Here is a 25,259-nt window from a genome sequence, read left to right as displayed (position 1 = left end):
CATATTCATCGTTAAATATTACCTAATACTCGAAATTAAGAACAATATAATTTTAAAAAGATTTTAGTTATACTTAACAACCTTTTTTAACTTGCACCATCTGACCTTTGACGACGAGGAGGTGGAGGAATTTTAGGGACTAATCGAGTCCGTGTCCTTTGAGAGGTAAAACATTTTAATTATTCAGCATTGATATTGATGGAGCAAAGAAACAATTGTAATAATTACTACTTTTTGATCGTTATGAATATTGTAAAAACCCATCAGCAACCAGAGAAACAAAAAAACAACAAAAGTAAATACACCACATTGTTCTGATTATAAATAGTTATACATTTACATGCTTTGCTTAACCGTGTGGAAGCCTCAATTAAAATTCGCTTGCATTTATTAAACACACTATTCAATGATTTTGCTCAACATAATATATTGAATTGGCGATTTCTTTCAGCAATCTCATTGGGGTAGAGGGCACGCTACAGTCAGCACAGAGGCTCTTACCTCCGTGTTTGCAGAGTTAGCGGAAAACACGGAGGCTCGAGGAACCAAGAGAAGCGGTTCTGTCGTGGTGAGAGAGGTTCTCTGGGCGTGTGTTGACGTGGGCGGTCATATTTTTAAAAACTCTTGACCAGAATTATGTCTTGAGCATAGAATGCCGTTTGTAATCGGTAACCTATTCCTAATATCCTGTAAAAGCGAGGTGTAGTGTGGCATGGAACTATTGTGAAGTGTATTTGTCCGTGTTTGCAGGGAGTTCGAACCAAGAGGAACAGTTCTGTCTTGGAGATCTAAGTTATCAATCTAAACTAGACACAAAATTTTTAATATATATCAATAGGATTTCATTTATAACTGAGTGCTTCTTTCAGCACCAGAGTAAAAAAAAACCAAAAAGTTTTATAAATAAAGAAATAAAAACTAGGGAAATTTATGTTTTAATAACGTTGAGGCGTACAGTGTCGAGACAATACCACTGTTTTCAAAGCAAAGACATTTATAAGAGTACCATCATTGCTTCAAATAAGTTGACAAAGATCGGCGCACTTTATTTACATTGGCAAAATGACAACACTTGTCACAGTTAAATGAATGACCTTGTCAAGCACTTCAATTTCTTCAACGTGAGTTGACATTATACTAAATTCAGGGCGATTCTCGCCCTTCTCCTCTTGCAAACACTTGTGCACCGTCTTGAATTCGTTCAGACATAATTCGTTATTCGCCAATTCATCAACATTTCCTTGTATACAGTAGTGAAATTAAAATGTGGATTTTAATATCATAGTTTACATAATATGCCAAATGCCAGCTACTTTGATTCCTCGTTGTCTTGTACAGCGTCGATTCGGAAATGATTAGAGTCTGATGTATTACTTTGTAAACCTTCTTTTTTACACCATGCACAAGACATCAGATTGTTTACCGAATCATACACCAGCCATGGCCTGTCTTTCTGCCATTGGTGCCGAAACTTTCTAACACGTGTTTGTTTATAATTCACTTTAGAGTCACTTCCTGGTCGTTTGACCGGTTTAGCAGATTTCAAAAATGGTAACATGACCGCCCAATCATGACTACACGTGGCATCGATGTACGTCTCGTAATTTAGCAAACATATACAATATGTTTAACTAAACACTTCAAAGATTACGATTAACACTTATTTGACAAGTCGTACCGAGAATTTTGACTGCACAAAGCAAGTTACGCGAATAACTTTGGTACGATGGAAGAAATGACAAGTAAACATATGCACTACTGGCTCTAAAAAGTACTGAAAGTGCCATTTTTTACTGATAATTTCTGATATTTACTGATATTGTACTGTTAGTGCTGAGAATTGCTGATATTTACTGATAATTTTACTGCTGTTACTGATAATTGCTGTTGGTTCTGATATTTACTGATATTTACTGATGCTTTTGCTGTGAGCTCTGATAATTACTGATATTTACTGAGATTTACTGTTGGTACTGAGAATTGCTGATAATTACTGAGAATTACAGGCAGGGGATTTTTAAGAAATTAATTTTAATTACTGTAACATGCAAATTATATTTATTTAAAATTATCGGTAAACAAATACCGGGCATTTTTTAAAAAGAAATATGTAAGATCTAACTAAAGTTTTATCAACAGTAACTTCTTTTTTACAACCACAAAAATTAGATTTTATTATTCTTCTTATAATCTGCTTATTTATTTCAATGCATATTTTTCTGTTTGTTCTTGTTCTAAGTTTTATTTTAGCTGATTAACACAATTCAGCACATAAATAAATGAATGTAGAAATTGCAGAATTGCTATATATCCCATCCCCGTGCGCCAACCCACTCGTTACTACAGTGTTATATTGTATATATAGAACAATCCATAGTAAAAAAAAAATTATAAAGATTTTAACCACTTTATGTAATTGATAATAAAACATCTATTTAATGATTCTAAATTTTGAGCGATCAACTCTTTATTTGAACCGTGTTGAATATTTATAATTATAAACTAAAGATGTTTTTATCCCGGCCATAATCACTAATTTTGTTTTCAAAATAAAATCAAACACTTTTGTTTCACATTGTATTTCCCGGCCATTTATATTTGTTTATTCTGAGGCTGCAAGACATGTACACAGGTGGTCAATTTTCACACCTTGCCACGGTCACTCTGTCGTGTATATATTCTGAGCGCTGTATGTTAGTTCTGAGGGTTTTCGTGATCCCAGACATACAAAAGAATATTTTCAACGACTGCCAGACATATACACAAGTGGTCAATTTTCACACCTTGCCGTGGTCACCCTGTCGTGTGTATAGTCTGAGTGCTCTCTGTTAGTTCTGAGGTTTTTATTAATCCCAGACATACAAAATATTTTTTTCTGCTTGCTTTTAGGCGTGGAGATTAAATATCTAAGCGTTCATAGATTAAGGAAAATCAGTTAAATTGTGTGTCTTATTTTCAAAATTATATAGCCGCTGGTCATATAACCGCATACAGTGCATGAATAAAGTATTAATGAGAGAGAGAGAGAGAGAGAGAGAGAGAGAGAGAGAGAGAGAGAGAGGGTTTCAATCAAATCGCTGTTGCAATCGGTGGTTATGATACTGTAATGAGACATAATCATGCTTATGCCTTTCTGCATTGACGCCTCAAAATACGTTATAATAGATTATCTGAGAGAGAGAGAGAGAGAGAGAGAGAGAGAGAGAGAGAGAGAACTAAAGCATTATAAGCTGGTGTTCTTTTAGTCTTAGAAAAGTTTACACTCGAAATCTGTGTTTGAAATGGCGGTTGTGATGCTGAAATAGAACTTTATCGTGCTAATGCCGTTATGCCATTTTGACTCGGAAACTCAAATTTTAGGACTAGGTAATATATGCGAGAGAGAGAGAGAGAGAGAGAGAGAGAGAGAGAGAGAGAGAGAGGGAGAGAGAGAGAGAGAGAGAATGAGAGAGCAGGGTGGGCAGATTTACAATAATAGAACTAGATCATGACAACATTACTTAGCCGTGCAACAGAAGATATATTACATATGTATTTAAAGAGAAAGAGTGAAAGGTCGGACAATAACATTATTGTGTTAACATTATTAGAGAGAGAGAGAGAGAGAGAGAGAGAGAGAGAGAGAGAGATTATTTATCCAACTTTTTTGAATCAATTGAATGCGGAACAAATAAGATGATGAATATGAAAATCATTCTAATACGTTATTCATATTCTTGTCAATAAAAATAATACTTTTCTCTTTGAATAAATATTCTCAAGATCATGGATTCCTGTATACGGATATTACGTAATGTCATACACAAGGTGCCAGACTGACAATTTACAAGGTTGAATTGCGACATTCAAACCTCTTGATCTGCTGAAAATATGTATACTATACACAGATACTGCCTCGCTAATCTTTCTGTGAAGTAAAACCTCAAAGACATTATAAAGTCATGACCGGGTATCTCTCTATTTTGAAAAGAAAAATAATCATGTTAAGAATTATGGGGTTTTTCATTGTTGAAAAAAAATGTCTACCGCATTTAGAAATTAAAATTTTTGTGGAGTCTGTCTTAAGTTTAAGTACCAATTTTTGACCGGCTTTCTAATATTGTCTAAAATGTGATCTGTGAGTTTCCGAAGTTCAAAAGAAGCTTAATATCAAATAAATAAAACTTAAGAATATATATTTAAATAAATTGTGTTAAATCTGAAATATGTGTTATTTAATAATTAAAAGACAATGTTTTGGGCCTTAAAATATTCTCAGTAATTATTAGCAATTCTCAGTACCAACAGTAAATCTCAGTAAATATCAGTAATTATCAGAGCTCACAGCAAAAGCATCAGTAAATATCAGTAAATATCAGAACCAACAGCAATTATCAGTAACAGCAGTAAAATTATCAGTAAATATCAGCAATTCTCAGCACTAACAGTACAATATCAGTAAATATCAGAATTTATCAGTAAAAAATGGCACTTTCAGTACTTTTTAGAGCCAGTAGTGATGGTGGCAGGGGATAGTTTTTTTGGTCGAGGATGTGTGAGGCAGATAGTGCTCATATATGTGATTTAATTGTTCAGTGGATTTTTAAATTTGCTTAAATTGGTTTGCATACAGGGGACACATGGTCCCGACTCTTGAGAATTTTTAAACATTTCAGAATAAAACAAGTACAACTTACACATAGCTCTATGTAGAATAGCCAGTGACGGTCTCAAAATTTTCTGAAAAATTGCCCTTTTTTAAGATTTTCACGGGTCCAGCACCACGCTTCAGTCCCGAGCAACTGCCATAAACTACCACAGGATTGGTAGCTTAATGTATACCCATGCAAATAATCACCAATTGATGGGGGGGGGGGGGGGGGGTCAATCACCTTCTTTTCGAGTGACATTTCGTGAACCCACCTTACTTTTAAAGCACAAAACCGAAAGTTAAAATTTTGGCCACAGTTTCGCATTTTCATTCCATATCTGATGAAAAGTGCTACCAGTATTAAAGTGTCATATATCAATGAAATTGACATGAGCTCCTCTATCCACAAAATGAATGCAATAAATATTCTAGCAATTTATACCCCTCAAATAACCAGCCAAACCTCAGGTTTTCCCTTAATTTCAAAATTTTGACGGGTCTTTCCTTCGAAACTATCCCCTGTCACCTATTGTACGATGACAAAAAATTTACACATGCCTTTCGGGCATGTAATTTGGCAATTTATTTACAATTATTTACAATACTTAACTAAGTAAATAATGACTAAGTCGACCAAAAAAAAAACCCATTAAGTGTAGATTTTCAAAATGAAAAGATTTTATTTGCAAAATATACAAAAGTATATAGGGACACATGAAATTAAATTGCTTTGAACAATTTTTACAACTTTTCATTTTTTTGTAGAATCGGATAATTGACTACCTCAGGTCAATAGATAAGAAGATTGACTGTTTGTCGACAGAAGTAAAAAAAACTCAGGGAGGAGATTTCCTCAAGCAAAGACTGTAGAAGGAAGGAAGACCTCCAAGAATCAGAGTAAGCTTATATGTAAATGTGATTTATTTATGCAGTAAAAAGATAAACTTTAAAGAGGTAAAGCACTCTTTTCATTTGATATTGCACCATGTAATTCTACCTACTTTTGGCTCTGTCAACATGAGAATCAATTTTCAGAGACATATAATTCTTATTTTTTTTTATAAATTATATGATAACATGTCTTAAATTAAATGCATGTGAAAACTTAAAATGTTGAGTTCTTATACCTATCACATTTTTTCCCAACAGACAGCAGTTCATGATGCATACAAGCATGCTATAGAGGATGGTTCTGAAGAATGGGTGACCAAAAAGGCAGACAAAAATTTGAAGTAAAAAGCATTTTTTGTTCATATCTACATTTATAAGTTCTTAAAAATTCAAATCATCCATGTAAGTGCTTACTATTTTACAAGCAATGCCATTTAAACGTAAAGAATGTTAAAGACTGTTTTCTATTATAATAATTTTAAGCTACTAAGTTCTCAAATCTCTTTGTTATATATAATTTTTTATTTACATGTATACCGATAATTATATAACAAAGCTTTAGTCATTTTTATTTTTAATTGTTGGAGCATAACATTGGGAAAATCATGAGTTAAACCAATTATATAAATTCTTAAAGGGTCTCATCTGATGAAAATAAGGAGATAACTGAAGCGTTAAGGCGCTTTGTGAAGGGACTTTACCCTGAGGTTCAGGATGGTGTAATCCAAGGTATGATGTTCAAATACATGTTATATATACATACAAGATATATTAATTTTGACAACACTTAAAACTATTTGTTTTTTAATGAATTGCTTCTGTATACTTTTAGTATTGAGATGGTTTCTTATTCATCCAAAATTACTCTTTACAGATTTATTTCACATAATGTTATGCTTATACTCATTTTAATTTCATGTATTAATTCATCATGGAAACCCATTGCTCTCTCTCCTACACACTGCCCATTGGTTGAAAGCAGTATAACGGAGAGGAAACCTGTGGGTTCTGATGATGATCTTAATTTAGATTAGTGATATATGTATTTATATTATATTTCCTTTCAATATACATTGTGTGTATGTACCCTTTATTTCAATTTTTAGCTGCTGTGGGGAGGGACTTTGACTCCATATCTTAAAAAACCACAAAGAGTCTACAGGAAAAGTAGACAAGCACACAATGAAAATGCTTCATTATAGCAGAAGAAAAAGGGTAACTGAATTTCTTGTAGCTTACGTTATATTGAATAGATAAGTTGATTTAAGTTTATTTTTGAGCCATATGGTGTATAAAATTTCAAAGATAAGAAAATTTTAAGCTAAGGAAGGAGTCTTTTCTGGTTTTCGACTTGTCAAACGTAAATTTGATTAATTGTTCATTAAATCAAGATGAAAGGAAATTAAAATAGTATATTTTTCTTTCTTTTTTACTATCATACAAATGTAATCAATGTTTAGAATGGAACAAGGACTATATTTTTGGCGTAATATTGTTGTAGGAAAATATCACATGTTGCGCAATTCAGAATTGCTGCAGATAATATAATGAGTCTGTTTTAGCATTTTAAAAACAATAACAACAATGTTGGATTTTGTTTTACTAATGTGAACTAATAATATGATACTTGGGTTTCAGAATATGTTTTTAAAATATGATTTGCCTATCAAATTACATTTTTATAAGCTTTTTAAAGCGCCCATTCTATACATTGATTTTTGTGAAAAAATCACTAAAATCAGTTTTTCTCTCTTATGAAACGGTCAATATATTAGCTTTTCTGTCAATTTATATCTTTATATAAAGTCTTCATAATACATAAAAATTAGAAATATTTTATTATTGGAAGCATAAAAAAAAATCAAAATTTCTTCAAAATTTAAGAAAATTAGAGGAAATGCGGGCTAAGCAATATCAATTTTAGTATAAATATTTATTCCAATTTAGTAGTATAAGCTGATAGACACTCTTATGGTCTATGATTTCATTGAAGATTTGAATCTTCAAATCTTAAACAAATGTCTACAGAACTATAAAGAGCTACACTTATTTTTATCATTCTTTACGTTGAGGAAAAAGGTAGTGACCTTGACCTGACCTTTATCCGAAAACAAAAAGGTCAAATTTAATTAAACTGATAGAATCATTAAGTAATATGATCCGTTTGACTGTGTCAAAATTTCATGCATTTCTTATTATAAGAAGTATGTTTGATAATGAAAAGACTCCTTCCTTAATGAAAACATTGCATACTACAGTTGTCAACAAAGATTGCTTGTACATTTACTAATTGTATTTTTATAGTGAAGAGAACGAATTCTTTATATTATTTGCATGTGGTGTAGATTTTTTCTTCCTATTGCATTTATATTTTTCTTTGTAGAAATTGCAGTGGAGAACATCCATGATCGCGAAAAAAAAACCTGGCTGGGATGAAGAGAAAAAGAGGCGTGTCCGTGATGCCATGGACATTACGTACATGTCCTCGGAGAAAGAGGTAAATAGTGATGAGGACTCCTTCTTTACTGTCAAACCTCTGCCGTGGAGATCTGAGGAGTTCAGCGGGATCATTGCATAGCTGGACTCCAAGTTCGAGAAGACTCAGTCAAGTCGCTCTCGAAGACAGAAAATAAAAAGAGCCAAGGGCAATAACCCCTCTGAAAGACCAAAACCCACTCTCAGAGATGGGCATGAGTGGGTGTTTGTATAAATGCTCCTACAGTAGAACAAGGTTAGAGCAGATACTCCAGTCAAAAATTTGTAAATAAAGTCATGCCAGTTTTACTTTTATTCCTCTTATCAGTAGTAAGTAGGACAGAGTGCAGTCACTCTGCAGTCAGATGACGTCATGGGTTTTCCCCAGGTCACGAGTGGGTTTTCCCCAGGTCACGAGGTCAAAGGGGGAGTCTACAGTCAGGGGGTAGTTCACAGTCAAGGGCACTCTGCAGTCAGGATGACGTCATGGGTTCAGGGGGTGGTTCACAGTCAAGGTGAACTCTACAGTCAAGGGGTCAATAAAGTCACCTTAGTTCACATAGCAACAGCTGAAGAATGATAATATAAATATATGCTATCAGGGTCACCTTAGTTCGCATAGCAACCGTTGAAGGATGATACCATAAATATCTACTATTAGGGTCACCTAAGTCATCTGTAACCACAGCAACAGTGTAAAGTATTGCTAAATTTAGAATTACTAACATATTGTATCCAGGCATGGCTTTAGAACGCAGTTTTTCGTAGGGCCAGTCCTTTAATATATAAAGGTAAATTTGAGTATAAAAGGTGCAAAATTTGAAGCATTTCTTTACTTCACTTTATTTTTGCACCAGAGGTAGAACCATTGCTCAACCCTTTACAGTAAGTAAACTAGCGTTATACTTTTTAATTTTATAAGTTTTGAGATTCTCTAGGTCTTTTTGTGATCAGGAAACTGAAAGACAACAGAGATAGTACAAGCTTTTTTATTTCTCAATCAAGGGCCCTGGGGGCATTTCAATATACATAAATATACAATTTAAATATTCTCTTTTTTATATAATAATATAAAGACAAAAATGCACTTATCACAATGAAAGCTTGAACACAAACTGATACTTTCTTTACAGAACTATAGAGTTGTAAACTGAACCCTTTTAACGCACTTGTCTTCTTTAACCAGCTTGTCCTCCACATAATTCAGTATTATCCGAATTTGCTCACAATCATTTGCTACTCTGACTAGGAGGGTTTTTAAAACATCAAAATGTTCCTTGAAGAGCTCGGGTTTACAAGGTTGTCTCATCTTCTCTAATCTACGTACTTTGTCCGGATTTGTTCGCCTGTTGATAAAATATAAAATCAACCTTACTGAGTGTCACCCACAACGTTTTAATTCTAAGTACATCCCACATTTAATGATTATATCAGTTTGCGAGTTTTTAGAACCCATGTCTTTTATAACATAGAGATTAGCAAAAGTAATTTAATGACATTTTCAAAGAACCCTTTTGTAAATGAATTGACATTGACGATAATCAAAAGATGATACATGTATGAAATTAATGTGATTAAAACATTCCTCACCTCAAAGTGGTCAGGATGGAATCTTCCGTCTGACTTAATCGACCATTATCATCCCCGTTGCATGTAACAGGCGCAAAGGCACTACTACAATTGGAATCCAGGGCCGGCGAGTAGCTGACAACTGGTGAAAAGGTGTCGCAGTTACCGTGACTCTCTGGTGTAGGACTTAGAGGTCTAAAGAGAGAGCGTGAAAGACACTAACTTTTTTAACATGGCTAAACGAAATTATCTAACTTATTTAAACATGGTGTTTTTTAAAGTTCAAATTTGCAAATTTTATTTCATAAAAATCAATTAGCTAATAGTTTAGAAATTAAACAATATGAAAATGTAATGAAGATTTTTTTTCAAAAAAGTTATTAAATACACATATAACACATTTTGGTACATTAGAATCCAATTTTTACCTTTTTAATGACTCATTTTTCGTGCCAATTGTACTCAATGTGGATTCGCAGTCTGGAGAGGGAACGGGTGGAATACAACTTCAATAAAAGAGTGAGAAAAAATGTGAAAATAAGATACATACACACTTGCGGTTTTTTCTTTCATATTTTTAATTTTATTTTATTATCATTAAAAGGAATTGATTGGAAAATTTAAAATGGTTCTAAAATCATTTCAATTCTAAAATAATGTTTAGAATTGTTTCGGTTTGCATTCACTTGTTCTAAAAGAAGTTATTTTTACTTTTGGGGTAGGAGTGGAAGGCCTTTCAAGAAATGTATAACACACTTTCTGATTTCAATTAAAACCATATATTTATAAATGGATAAAAAGAAACAAATTAAGCGTTAGAAAACGACATATTAAACCAGGCCGAAGAAAGATAACTCTGACAAAAGCAGTTTAACTCACCCCTTTGGCGGGCCTTCTAACTCTAACTCTTCACCCATTTTCACCCACATTTGTTCAAATTCATCGAAGGAATTTGCCGAGCTTGTGGCGTCACTGTAAAAAAAAAATACAGTAATAGAGAAAATAAACAAAGGAATTACACCCTTTCCATGTTTTATATTACTTCCGTACAAAATGTTAGGCGTTTAAATAATAATAATGCATAAAATAGCCTTTAAATTTGTAATAATGAAATGAACGAATCTATGCCTACTCAGTTTATAACTTGTGAAATACCGTTTACTTTGTTGTGTTTCGTTCACTAATCACAACCCATTTAGGGGTTTTAAAATTGTGAAAAGAAATTTTTATTCTTAAACTCTTTAGCTTTACAATTAATGTATAGTAAAAAAAGAAACAAGTTTAGAAAAAAAAAATAAGGAATTATTTTTTTTTAAAAAAAGGAACATTTTTACTTACAGAAATTCAAGGAATGCTTCTGCCATATTGTCCGATAGTTTGTCAATGATGATAATTCAGTTTTTAACAACCCCTTATTTATACTCTACCAAAACTGTGAACGTGGCATTAGGCACTTTAGAAAATTTGAATTAGATAATTAACCGCGTTTTAAAACAATTAGGGTGGGAAAGCCCAAGAGCCAGGTACTGAGGGTGGGAACAGTGTCAATTTAAAAACACCGCTCTATATCATGACATACATGCGTGGTTAGATGCGCAAAAGTAGATTAACACGACCTGACCTCGTTATACTGAGTAGATGTAGATTTATTCAATCTCTATATCTATCTAAAATGTTTCATCTCACACATGCGTGAAGATGGTGTAACGTATCCCGACCTGACCTAATATTAGTACTTTTATTAACGGACAATGCGTCCTTTACTAATTTTTTCAGTAATATTCCAACTTTAAATGAAATTGCAATTAGTAGTTTGATCAAATAAAGGGATGAGATAAGATACTGTGGATTGATCTAAATCTACCTTTTAACCGTTTAAAAAAATCACCTAACAATTATTTTTTCATTTAAATAAGGGAATGAGGACAAGTACTTTAAACCAGTATTCATAACGTGTATATACAAGTACAAAGTATGTTGTGTAAGGCCACATCATATGCTCATTTGCGGTTGGAAATGAAATAGTGTTTATTTTATTTTAAAATATGTACATAAATATTGCAATACTTACTACGGTCTTATAATATTTCTCATGATTGCATTTGTAGTGTACAATGATATATGCATAATTCGATAAAAATTGTTATTTATACGAATCAACCATACACACTCTGTACCATCAAAAATGTTTTTCGAGCCAATTATTGCAACCTGGTATGCGGGTTCTGATAACGTCTTTATTCTGATCAAAAGGGGGTTTTAGAGACCGATCTACCGTGAAACGACACATTTATTTTACAACGTGGTCTAATTTTACAGCCTCTGATATAATATACTAGCCTCTTTTTCTAAACTTGTAATGTTGAGATAACGTTAACCTCAATTTGCCCTGTACGTGTTAAGGAAGGATTTGGGCTGACCTTATTATGTCGGTTTAATTGTTGTTTCAGCTTTAGAATGTCCCTTCTCTCTTGGACGCTCCTAGCACAAGCCTGACATTGATATAAATAATAGTGACTTCTGATATTTACATTTAAACATTGAACAAAGGTTAAACAAAAATAAAGATTATCGTAAATTAATTTGATTTTTCTGCATAAATCAGTCTACAGTATAGCAATAACGGACGCATTAATTTGTTTGTATTAACCGAGCCGTGTCGTCTACTTTGTTATCCCTCCTCACTTTTTCCCTAGCGAGAGAGATAATTAACAGTTCATAACTATTTATACCAACTTTAAACGTTTTAAATGATACGAATAACTATTAATAGATGAATTATTAATTTTTTTTAAAAACGTTAGGTGTACTACATTAAAGTTTAAAATGGTTTTATGATTGTAAACATATATTAACACAAGACATAATGAAGTCTTGGTATACTTATGTGTTAACTTTTTATAAGTGTGGACAAGGATATGTATTCAGTGTGAACAAAAAAAATGTAAAACATGGGTAACTGACTCATCCGAAATTAACTATTAAGCTGGTTCTATTATCTTGATTTAATTGATTTGTTGTTTCGCTCCCACCACAATTCAGTCGACGGTATATTAGTAAAGGATGCTATAAATATGTCTTATCCGAGCAGTGTAATATCGTACTTCTTCTATTGTTGTCACATTGCACTTGTTAAAACAATTAGTTCAAAAAGAATGAAAGAGCACTTATAACGTTATTTAAAAAAAAAAGAAGAGGAAATGATATGATTAAAAATTTAATCGTTTTTACGAATTTCACAAATAAGAATGTAAAAAAAAAAAGTTGTATGTCGTTGTGAAATGATGATGAGAGTCCGACCTATTATGCGTGACAGATTTCAAAAGATTTGTACTGGTAAGTGTACTTTATACATTTATTCATATATATTTATATATGTGTGTGTAATTTTATAAAATAATTTGTATCTATGAAAAATGTATAAGAAATTTTAATAAAGGAGTTCAACAATGTAATCAAACAAAAAAAAGGTCCGTTAGAAAAAAAATAATTACCGTAGGGACGATATTTTTTATATACCGAATTTAATGGGAACGCATATACATGTATTATTTACTGGAACATCACTGTGGGAAATTCTTCGTTTGATTAAGTCACGTGACTTATAGAGTCAAAAGGATTGGCCAATCGAGTCAATAGAATTTATCATGTGAAGGCGATCAATGAAACTTTCATTCACTGTGGGGAAAATCTTAATGCCAGTAGTCACGTGACTTTTAACGTCGAAAGGATTGGTCCATTGAGTCAGTTAGATTTACTATGGAATGTGTAGTAAAATAAAGCGATCTAGTCAATCAACTCTCTATTTTTTAAAGAATCTGTTGTTGTTGTAGGATAATGAGTCAACTCTTACTGGAAATATAAAATTGTACTAAATATATAGTCATATTTTTTTATAGAGACAACTAAAAGGACCGTAACAACAACAACAACAACTGCTACAACAACAAAAGAGGCAAAAAGTACACTGTCTGAAAAACACGGTAATTTTTTTTTAATATGATAGTTAAATTTACAATCGGAAATAAGTTATTTTTCTAGAAAGTCGATTAAAATTCTTCACTAAAAAAGGAACAGTCAATAAATTATTATTGTTTAATTTTTAGAGGTAACTTCAAGTGTAATGGAAACAACAACAAAAGAAACTACAAGCGCCAATCTTCCTCGGAGACATCCCCTTAAGACTAGACATTTAACAGTGAACACGCCACCCACCGATGTTACTTTAGTTAAGAAACATGGTAAATTTTTTTTACATGTAAATGAAATTACATTAGGATGTGCAGATTGAGTTCTTAAAACTGATTGGACATTTTTTTTAAAAAAGCATTTGGATTATTTATTGTAGGAACATCCATAGATGATCTTAAAAATAAGGTTGTAAATGCCATCAACGCTGAATCTGCAAAAGAACACGGATCGTTGACGGATATGGCCTTGGGTAAACACATTGAACCTTATTTCAACTTTATGTTGTTTAACTCAAATATTTTGTTCATCTCTAATAGATGTACTTATTGAAACACAATAAATTAAAACAGGTAGGGTAAATGAAAATTAAAATACAATATAATTATCAAAGTTTTATTTTAATTAAGTAACTCAAGTTCAGCACTATTCAGAAAAAACCATGATATGTAAATACAAGTTACATATTTTTTAAATGCAAGTTTCACATGTCATCACTTATTACAATAAATTATAAAGTACTTTTTTTCTTATAATTGTAGCCTTTTTAATGTGGGCAATCACTACAACGATAGCAGTCATCATAGTTTTAATCAAGAAATGGTTGTCGGAAAGATGTGCAACTCATGAGCAACCCATGGCCAGGGAATCCCCAGACGTTCAACAGCAGCAGCACCCAAACCCCGTATACTCACCAGGACAACTGAGCATTGTCCCACTGATGGTGATGCACTCACCACCATCTTCCAACAGTGCACTTTCTTCCATCACAAGTACACCAGAGATGGAGGAGATAGAGGAGGAGGAGGAGGAGGAGCCAGTAGGGCACAGAACAAGACGTTCATGTGTAAAAAAGCTCAACTGGTCCAAAACGAGCGCAGTGTAGTTTTGATTCCGTGCATATATGCATTTATTAAATGTTTCTGTAATTAGGATACGCAAAGGAGAGTAACTATACAATATAAAATTATTGGTCTAATTTTTTAAACCTTATTTTTTTTTATCTATATTTACAAGTTGTTGTGTTTAGCAGAACATTCTACATTAATGGTAAACTGTCTGTTTTGAGAAAGTTTTTTTATGTTGCTACATTTTCATGTTTTCTGTTTTGCATTTAGAAGTTACTTCCCTTTGACTATCTTGTTAGCAAAAATAAATATTTCGGTCAGTAACATTTTTGTTGTATTTTTTTAAAAAATTTTCCCACAAGATTCTGTAGACTTGTTTATGCAAGAAGCTTGTGTTTTTTAGTTTTGTAATCTATAAATACTGAGGAAATGATTGTGTGTAAAACTTAAAAAAAAACTAGTCTCGCATGTTTACGTTTTTTTATTATTGTCTTACAGATTTACATTAATGTACTCATGGTGCTTCTCTAGTTTCCATATGGTGCTAACATTGAGATAATCAATGATGTTGATGAACGAAGTGGAAATTTTTTTTTTTTATTTCCATCTTTTGTATATGCTTGTATTTTTTTTGGTAAAACATAACCTTTTGTGTTACATGTTTGCATGATTTTATATTTGTATATTTTTTTAGGGAAAAAAATAAACTTTTCAATATCAAAGTGTAAAAAAGCTCAACTGGTCCAAAACGAGCGCAGTGTAGTTTTGATTCCGTGCATATATGCATTTGTTAAATGTTTCTTTAATTAGGATACGCAAAGGAGAGAAACTATACAATATAAAATTATTGGTCTAATTTTTTAAACCTTATTTTTTTTATCTATATTTACAAGTTGTTGTGTTTAGCAGAACATTCTACATTAATGGTAAACTGTCTGTTTTGAGAAAGTTTTTTTATGTTGCTACATTTTCATGCTTTCTGTTTTGCATTTAGAAGTTACTTCCCTTTGACTATCTTGTTAGCAAAAATAAATATTTCGGTCAGTAACATTTTTGTTGTATTTTTTAAAAAATTTTTCCCACAAGATTCTGTAGACTTGTTTATGCAAGAAGCTTTTGTTTTTTAGTTTTGTAATCTATAAATACTGAGTAAATGATTGTGTGTAAAACTTAAAAAAAAAACTAGTCTCGCATGTTTACGTTTTTTTTATTATTGTCTTACAGATTTACATTAATGTACTCATGGTGCTTCTCTAGTTTCCATATGGTGCTAACATTGAGATCATCAATGATGTTGATGAACGAAGTGGAATTTTTTTTTTATTTCCATCTTTTGTATATGCTTGTATTTTTTTTGTAAAACATAACCTTTTGTGTTACATGTTTGCATGATTTTATATTTGTATATTTTTTTAGGGAAAAAAATAAACTTTTCAATATCAAAGTGTCTTGTCTTCATTTTGGTGACTTAGAGGTGCGAACAATTAATTCTGTTAATAAATAATTATTGAATCAGAAAAATAAGTAGCTATTAATCTTTTCAGCTATTTAAAAAAAAGTGTCATATCAGTAATTGTATCAATTAAATTTGGTGTATTAAAAATATGAATTGTTTTAATTTCAAGTCATGGCAGGCCAGAGTCTTCTTAAAGAAATCCTTAATTCGTTGCATGACCCGGAAACAATACAGTTGTTTGCTGCAGTCAATGGTCTTACCGGTGACATGGAGATTGAGGACCGGTTAAGAGAACTCCAGTGGGAAAAGCACATCGATGACTTATGGCAGGAGGTTCTTTCCGAGATGGAATCTCCTGCCAAAAAAAGTCGACCTACCCTTGCTGATGGCGATCAGCCTTCAACGAGTGTACAGCTTGGGGGCGGCGAGGAGAGCTCCGATTCTGAGGACACATCAACTAAACCTTACTATATTTGGAAGAGGGATACCAGAACATTTATGAAACATTGGGTACGCGACACAACATTCAAAGTCAAATTTAACGAACAGTGGCGGGGTAAGAAATTAATAGACATACAAAACAATTTGCACGACATGTTTGACGACCTGTTGTCGCAGGCCAGGGGTCACGATGCGGATCTGGGACGGGTGGTCATCAGTCACCCGAGTCTCAACAATGCAATAGTCGTCCCGCTACAGTCCTGGGAAGCTCTGAATGCAGATGTTGTAATGTCAGAAATCGTCAAAGTACTCAATTCGAACGAAAGCTTACCCATAGACGAAAGCCTTTTGGTCACCATAGGGTCCATCGATTTGCCCAAAGGAGGAGGTAACCCTAGAAAACTACCCATCACTTCTCTTTTCGGACCCAAAAATAGCATAGAAAGAAAAAAAATCACTTTTTCATGTACAAAACGATAACAATTTATGCATGGCTATTTCCATTGGTCTGTGTTTTCTCAAAACGTGTAAAAAAGTAGACGCGGATACGTGGTCACAATTAGGGACGAATGGTTCCAATGAGGAGATGCTAGATCACGTTCTCAAACACCGTACTGTATCCAAGACTTATTATGACAACGTCCTGAAAACGTCGAGAAAAAAAAAGCAAACCGAGTTAGCGATGTGGCTGTGTCAAAGAGCAGGGGTGCCCACCGACAGATATTTAGGTCTAAATGACATCGAACCTTTCGAAACCTTACTTGATGTCTCTATCAATGTCGTGTCCTCTAGAGTAGGAAACAAGTTCGTCAGGGTGACAAAGAACCAGGAAAAACCCCGTCTTTATCTATACCACATCGATTCGGAAAACGAAAAACACTGGCACGGGATAGCCAGTATACAAGGGTTTTTCAAAGCGTCATACTTTTGTCATACCTGTTTAAAACCGTATAAAGATAAATCGAAACATTCTTGTGCCACTTCTTGTGAGGTATGTTTACGCAACAACTGTCCGGAAACGGATGTCCAAATGGGCTGTCGTTCCTGTGGTCGAGTTTGTCGATCTCTAGTGTGTTTCAAAAGCCATAAAGAAAAACGAACAGTCAAAAGTGAGAGTTATACTCCTGCCTGCGACCTGTTTTACCAGTGTACAAAGTGTAGAGTCGTTCTGAAACGTGTGAAGCGTTCACCCGAGTTACACGTTTGCGAAGAATGGCAGTGCCCTAACTGCCAAGAATATCAAACCGGAGAACATAATTGTTACCAGAAACCGTTTGGATCCGACATCGAAAAGCGAAACAAGAAATTCTTCCTTTACGATTTTGAGACACGGCAAGATGACGTGTTTCAGTGTGAGGCGGGTTACAGTCCGTCTCTTGTCAGATGTCGACATTGCGTTAAAGAGCCACGTCAGTGCGTCAACTGTAGACTATGTCAGAACTGCCGTGATCCATCCTGTGGTTTAATGCAACACAAAGTTAACTTTGCAGTACTACAGAGCACTTGTCATAAATGCGAAAAGGAGGAATTGGTAGAGGGTGCCACCTGCAGTCATTGCGGAACACGATGTGGAAGTTGCTCTAGGACATTCAAAGGAGAATACGTTTCACCACCATGTCACGACACGTGCGGAAAAAGGGAACTGGTGTTTTCTGGGGACTACGCCGCCGAACACTTTTGCGCTTACGTCACCAGTAAGCACTGCAAAGACTCGATTTTAATTGCACACAATGCAAAAAGTTTTGACTTGTACCCCGTTTTAGAAGTTCTCATCGACCGACACTCCATTCGACCAAGCAAAATCATATACAATGGTTCCAAAATTATGTACATGCACATAGCCCAAAAACTGAATTTAACTTTCATGGATTCTCTCAATTTTCTTCCCATGAAATTAGCTAAAATACCTGAAGCGTTTGGTCTACAAGAACTTTGCAAAGGATACTTTCCTCATTTATTCAACACCAAAGCTCATCAAAATTACGTGGGCCCGTATCCAGACTTGCAGTACTACGGATACCAATTCCTGTCGACAGAAGAGCGAAAGAAACTAGAAGACTGGCATGCAACGAAAAAAGACGAGACGTTTCATTTTCGAGAAGAAATGTTGCAATACTGCCGCTCGGACGTCGATATCTTGCGACGGGGCTGTCTCGAATTTAGAAAGTTAATGATCGACGTGACGACCCTCGAAGAACACGTTGCACAAGCAGATGGGACGTTAAAAACACAAACTTCTTATGGAGTCGACCCTTTCGATTACGTCACCATCGCAAGTGTATGCATGGGCATTTTTAAGTCTTTATTTTTGAAGGGAAAGGAAAAAATGCAAATTACCAAAGACGGGGACACGAAATGGTACGACATCGAACATTTAAGAGGACTGCAAGTAGTCAACTTCGAAGAAGAATCATGGGTCTCCTTAGTCGACCTTCAAAATGACCAGAACGTGCAAATAGGCAAACGACAGTTCGAGAGTCCAATAGCAGTCGTGCCTTCTCAAGGGTATACGAAACGCGATAACTACAGTAAAGTTTCGATTCAATGGTTAGAGTGGTTAATGGAAAAAAGCCGTCAGCGGGGAAACCCCGTTAATATTTCACACGCTCTTAACGGAGGTGAATATCAGATTCCAGGCACGAACTACAGATGTGACGGATTTGTCCCCTCTCCAACCGGAAAAGGAACAGTTTACGAATTTTATGGTAAGACCATAAACCTATATATCTTTAACATTTACCCCCTCTCCCCCTCAATTGAAGGGGGGGGGGGAAGGGGCGGCGGCGGCGTACCGAGTGTTGACCATAAAATACGTTTATTGTTTTCTCTCATTTTTTAACAAAAAAAATAGGTTGTGTGTTCCACGGTTGTCCGTCTTGTTACGCCGAAGATCGTTATCATCTCAGACATCCGTCCACCAATCAGACGATCCATGAATTATATGAAATGACGAAGAAGAGAGAACGAGAGCTCAAGGATCTAGGATACAAAGTCGTCTTTATTTGGGAACATCAATTTAAATATCAACTGGAAAAGAATGCGGCGTTACAGCAGTTCGTGTCGACATTGGATATACATGACAGATTGGACCCACGTGATAGTTTTTTTGGCGGTCGAACTAATGCCATAAAATTGCACTACAAGGCGGCGGAAGACGAAACCATTCAGTACTACGACTTTACCAGTCTTTATCCATGGACAAACAAATATTGTCAATATCCCGTTGGACATCCTACCATCGTCACGGACAATTTTCAGGACATCTCTCAGTATTTTGGACTTGCTAAAATTAAAATTTTACCCCCTAGAAAACTCTATCACCCCGTGCTTCCTTACAGTTCGAATGGAAAATTGAAGTTTCCCTTGTGTAGAACTTGCGCTGACAATGAAAATCAGAACGATTGCACGTCTTCCCTAGAGGAGAGGGCCATCACGGGCACGTGGTGTACTCCTGAAATTCAAATGGCTATGTCTAAAGGGTACACAATCTTGAATATCTACGAAGTCTATCACTTTGCCGAGTCGTCCATGTACGACGCCGAATCGTGTGAGGGGGGATTGTTTACTCAGTACGTCAACATGTTCTTAAAAATCAAACAGGAGGCGTCGGGATTTCCAGTTGATTGTAAAACGGAAGAGGCAAAACGTAAATACATCGAGGATTACAAAGAAAAAGAGGGCATAGATTTAGAATACGATAAAATTATGCTGAATCCAGGGTTGCGATGTTTAGCCAAACTCTATTTGAATAGCTTCTGGGGCAAATTTGGTCAGAGGTTGGGCATGCAACAGTCGACGTTTATTCACGAAACGGAGGCCGATACATTTTTTCAAATGCTCTCTTATCCGACCAAAATCCCCCACAATTTCCATATCGTCTCAAAAGACAGTCTTCATTTAGAATGGAGCAACAGTCCTTTATTTACTCAATTCGATAACAAAACCAATATCTTCCTTGCATCGTTTACCACTATGTGGGCTCGACTGAAATTGTACAGTGTTCTCGATCAATTAAATGAGAACTTATTGTATTTAGATACAGACAGTGTCATCTTTAAGACGAAACGGTCGGACGATTTGAGTTACCTTCCCATAGGTAATTACTTAGGAGAATTAACGAACGAGATCCGCCCCAAAGACGGCTACATTGTTGAATTCGTCTCGGGGGGTCCAAAGAACTATGCCTATCGCACATCGTCTGGCAAAGAAGAATGTAAAGTTCGAGGATTTACATTGAACTTGGCCAACTCGAAATTAATCAATTTCGAGGCCATAAAATCGATCATCTGTACGTCACCCGAAAGTAAAATCGAGATCGTCAATCCTTGTAAAATTTCGAGGGACAGTAGAAAGAGAAAACTGCTCAACAGAGTCGAAACAAAAAACTATAAAATGGTTTATACCAAACGTAGAATTCTACCCAATTTAGATACATTGCCATTTGGATTTTAAAAAAAATAACGATAACGCTAAAATGTATATTTGTACATCATTTTTATTGAATTCCGTTCACCAGTCATGTAAAAATGTTTTTTATTTTCATTTGATAAATGTCAATACGCCAGCCAAGGAATGTTTTTGTTCTTCTTTTTGCGTCTACCATCAGATATTCCGGGAGGTCTGCCGATAGTTTGCTTCTTGCTGACAAAACCCCTTCCTTCTTGTAACATGTTGTTTTTATCTTCTTTATCGCCCATAAGTTCCTTTGGGAAATTCGGAGTATTTTGAGTCTCTGTAGAGGACAATTGTTGTTCGACATGCTGGCCCACAAGACGGTCATACTTTAATTTAGGTACAAGTATAAATTCTTTTGCCATGTTTTATGAAAAACTCGACACGATGGGTTTCAATAATAAAGGCACCAATTCAATGTGGTTTAATAATATTCGACGTTTTTCCTTGTTGCTCACTTCTCTGGATCCCAGCTTGCGAATGTCTGATTCGAATGGTCTCAGTCCATTTATATATTTTTTGGGTAAAGGATATGTACCAGTATAAATATTAAGAGCTATTTCACTCATCACGTCGAATTGCTCGCTAGTAAAGGTTTTCATAATTAGTTTTTGTTGTGTACTGTCAGCATACAAAAGGAAATTTAAAAGAGCTCTATGCTTCTTCACCGTCTGCTTCATGATTATCAACTAAGACGAAATGTTTTAACTACAACTTTATATAGGTTGATAAATAACCATATCTTCTCCGGGGAGTATGCAAGACCTTAACTGGTATTCCCTCTTTTGTGTAGGCTCTAAGCAGACATGTAAGTACCCAAAATTTCTTCTGGTCGCCGAATCATAAGCGGCTTTGAAAAAAGAAACCTGTCCCGGTAATACCTGAGAACCGAACGTGATAACCTGTCTGGAATCGCGGTAATTTTTAAACAAAATAACATTCAGACAATTTAACGATATGGTCCTGGCATATTTCCCGGGAGGATAAAGGTTCTGTGAAAGCATCACCGTTGTCACGTTTCTATGATGAGATGTCACCGTAAACAGGTGAACACAATCTTGCGATTGAGCTATTTTTAACATCAAATCATCCCAGATCAAGATGGTGTGATTGACACCCTCCGTATACTGTTCTATGTCTTCTTTAGACGGCAAACCTTGGTGTAATGTGAAGTTTGGGATTGACCGAGACATGTCGTCAAAGATGGGCTGGTATTCGGTGTAGGCGTAAATAATCTTGTCCACCGGAACAGAGAACATTCCGTTCGCATGTTGGAGAAGTGATTTAGTAAAATAGGTTTTACCATTCTGTGTGCAACCACAGATCAAAATAGTCGTAGGGGCAGAAAATGGAAGCAAAGCTTTCGTTTTCCACCAGTCGTTCATGATCACTGTTTCTTTTTCCTTGGTCATTCTTAAACTGAGAGCACGTGGCGTTTAACCTCATATTTATATGATAACACATTGTACAGTTTGAACTCATTTTATTAATATCTCACATAGTCATGCATAAAATGTTTTACAAAAGTATCATTTACATGTATGTTTGGAAACAAAGCATACACCCGATTCAACGAATATTTGAAACACAATCTGGCAATTAAATACACCAATACATAAAGCCCACACCAATCAGAATAATAGGGTTGCAATGGAATTGTTTTGAAAGTACAATGCATTTTATTTTTATTGAAAAAGTTCTGTATATCAGGATTATAATCGGCTGGTGATTTTCCAAGACTGTCAAAAAATTCTACGTGAAACGAGTCAAACACAATAAACGCAACCCAATGTTCTCCGGGAAACGGTAAAGGTTGTGTGTTCACGATAAATGCACTCGGAAACTGAGTCACAGTTGCAGGTAGCGTGTTGCTAGCAAACACTCCTTTTACGTAACGTCTTAAGCATGGGTCTGTTCTCACAATATTTAACATCTGCGTCGAGTTCATGGTTGAATATAATTGATGTCACGTGACTTATCCACCTCAAGCAGGGAAGAAAACGTAGCAAATACAAGGGCGTTGGCAGCTTTAGTTGTAGCTTCTTTGAATTTCAGTTCCAGTCTGGTATTTCCTCGACGAATGAGGTTTAAATATTCTTCGCCGAACCCGCAAGGATCGATGGTGAAGACAAACAAAGAGTATCCCGATCCGAAATTTTCTCGGGAGATAACGAGTCCAGCATCAGAGTTCCATTTTTCAGAGGCTTCAAACAGACGAGTGTAAGCTGCCACATACTGTCCAGCAGAGAAGTCTGTTTTTAGTGGTCTACCAGGTACGCTTTCTCCGTTGACGTATATACCGACATCTGTTACTCCCATGTGTTCGAAATTGAATGGGTTGGCCGAATAATCACCATTGACAGCTTTCTGGTCTACCAGAGCTACCACAATACGGTCTGGTACAGCCTGTGGGAAAATATTGTCCCAGTAAAATTCAGTCGATCCTTTGGGTATCGTGTTCATTTTTAGTTCGTTCCTTGATATCGTATACTTTACAGGTGTCGATTCTTTTTGTTTGCTATGGTTCAGCAGAACGCCGGGATCTACTCGTACCTTTGCAACTTTAAACACGACATCCAACAGTTCTAGTTTGTAAGCTGCTGAAGATTCTGCAGACATGACTACAAACGGGGTGCTGGATCTAAATAGTTTGATGTAAATATCTACTCCGTTTATCAAGTACTTGTCTAGATCAAAGATATCTTCCTTCAGGTTTCCTTCCAGCTCAAAAGTTTTACTTTGCTCAGTAAAACCATATCGTAGCACCAACCCAGCATTACCTCCGTTGTAAGCGTTGGCGTCGTCCATCTTCCCTTCGTCTTTATAAAACAATTCTGACTGCTTTTGAGAATTCAAGTCGTCTTTCCCACTGAACAAAATTGTCTTGAGATACGCTTTCCACGGGTAGTTGTTTGTATTGAAGGACACCAGTTTGTTGTTTAAATAGACGTCCATCTGAGAAAACATACTTTGCAGAGGTAGATTGACGATACCCGTTTTTTCTTCTTCAGCCAAAGCTGTTCCGTCGGCTTTTAAAATCCGTGCTTTTACGTAAAATTTACTTCTCTTTAAATCTATATATTCTGCACCCGAACCCGAAACTACAATTTCGATTGGTGTGTCTGATACACCTATGCTGGATATTGGTCTTGCTTCCGTAAAATATACTTTCTCTACAGCTACTTGATTGGTAGGAGATGCAAACAGAGACAGTTCCATAGGCTGAGCTATGTCTTTGTTATCACCGCTTAAAAAGGCCATATTTATTCCCGAAAGATACTCTTGTAGGCGTCAATCTTGAATTTTTTCACTTGAGCTGACTTTGTTTTCTTGACAGGTATTTGCCTTTTCTTTGCAACCGGCTTTGTTTTGATTGATTTTCGCTGCTTAGCTAGTTTACGAGACTTGGTTTTCTTCTTCTTTTGGTTTTGATTGGAACGTGCTGCCGTTTTCCTCTTCTTTGTAGGAATGACGGAAGATCCAGAACAGGGCCTTTTTGCCTGACGTCATGACGTCAGGCATATCTAAGGTTTAAAAGTTGCAATCTCCGAAACAGTGCAGACAATGGGACAAGCAATATCATGATATTTCATAAAAAAAGATTTACCGATGCATGTTTAAGATGTCAGCATTTACATTCACAATTGATGAAAATGTTATATGGCATGTTATAACAACAGCGAGCAAGAGTTTTCAAGTGAAAGGGACGTTCACCATGCAGTGCACGTGTGTAATCCTGATTTAAAAATAGATCAGGCATTCCACCATATTTGAACGGTGAAAAAGGGGGAGGGGGTCATCGCAATAAGTTGTAACATATTGTCTATTACGGTACAATGTAATTAATAATTGGCGTTGGATTATCATTATTGCAAGAGAGTCATCAGTTTGGGTTAAAACAAATATATATTTATACAGCTGGAATGTTTACTGGAGGACCTAAATCGCCAAAGCGGGGTGTGACCCGATTTTCGTTCAGTTGGGCGATTTCATTAATCTTGAAAAGGGGTCATAACTCGCGTGTCTTACTAAATGTACATTACTACATTTAACAATTACTAATCAAGCTAGTGTGTTTTTTAATTCGATAAAATTCTTCCAAAACATCCGATCCAATGTATAATATACATGTATGTAGCTGTTACAAAACAAATGTCAAAAAATTCATCTGACCCCTCTGCCAATGGATGAGTTCATTCCTTGCGTGAACGGTAATAGCAGGATTTCGCGCCATAATATCTCATTCATAATTTTTGCGCGCCGAATAGTTGACGAGTCCGTTGTGATCATGTGAATACCCCAGAGCACA

At 35.2% G+C, this 25,259-nt stretch overlaps 3 protein-coding genes and 1 pseudogene across 3 annotated transcripts; 2 read left to right on the top strand and 2 right to left on the bottom strand.

Moving 5' to 3' along the window:
- Nucleotides 1-5,184: 5,184 nt before the first annotated feature.
- LOC128174719 (uncharacterized) lies at nucleotides 5,185-8,231 on the top strand (annotated as a pseudogene).
- An 887-nt stretch (nucleotides 8,232-9,118) lies between these two features.
- Nucleotides 9,119-10,621, bottom strand: LOC128172815 (uncharacterized). Its single transcript, XM_052838559.1, has 4 exons — nucleotides 10,445-10,621; nucleotides 9,994-10,071; nucleotides 9,587-9,760; nucleotides 9,119-9,342 (listed from the first exon to the last, which is right to left on the bottom strand). Exons 1-4 carry the CDS (start codon nucleotides 10,492-10,494, stop codon nucleotides 9,132-9,134), a joined length of 513 nt encoding a protein of 170 aa, XP_052694519.1. The 5' UTR covers nucleotides 10,495-10,621; the 3' UTR covers nucleotides 9,119-9,131.
- A 2,261-nt stretch (nucleotides 10,622-12,882) lies between these two features.
- On the top strand, nucleotides 12,883-16,126 carry LOC128172739 (uncharacterized). Its single transcript, XM_052838492.1, has 4 exons — nucleotides 12,883-13,548; nucleotides 13,672-13,806; nucleotides 13,914-14,006; nucleotides 14,296-16,126. The coding sequence occupies exons 2-4, from the start codon at nucleotides 13,689-13,691 to the stop codon at nucleotides 14,637-14,639; spliced, it is 555 nt and encodes a 184-aa protein (XP_052694452.1). The 5' UTR covers nucleotides 12,883-13,548; nucleotides 13,672-13,688; the 3' UTR covers nucleotides 14,640-16,126.
- A 6,768-nt stretch (nucleotides 16,127-22,894) lies between these two features.
- On the bottom strand, nucleotides 22,895-24,472 carry LOC128174718 (uncharacterized protein F54H12.2-like). The gene is made up of 2 exons (XM_052840198.1): nucleotides 24,351-24,472; nucleotides 22,895-24,197 (listed from the first exon to the last, which is right to left on the bottom strand). Exons 1-2 carry the CDS (start codon nucleotides 24,470-24,472, stop codon nucleotides 22,895-22,897), a joined length of 1,425 nt encoding a protein of 474 aa, XP_052696158.1.
- Nucleotides 24,473-25,259: the final 787 nt, after the last annotated feature.

The sequence above is a fragment of the Crassostrea angulata genome, chromosome 2 (genome assembly GCF_025612915.1).
Source record: "Crassostrea angulata isolate pt1a10 chromosome 2, ASM2561291v2, whole genome shotgun sequence".
Taxonomy (NCBI): domain Eukaryota; kingdom Metazoa; phylum Mollusca; class Bivalvia; order Ostreida; family Ostreidae; genus Magallana; species Magallana angulata.
Note: the sequence above shows the minus strand (reverse complement) of the source record. Positions and strands in the feature narration are given on the sequence as shown.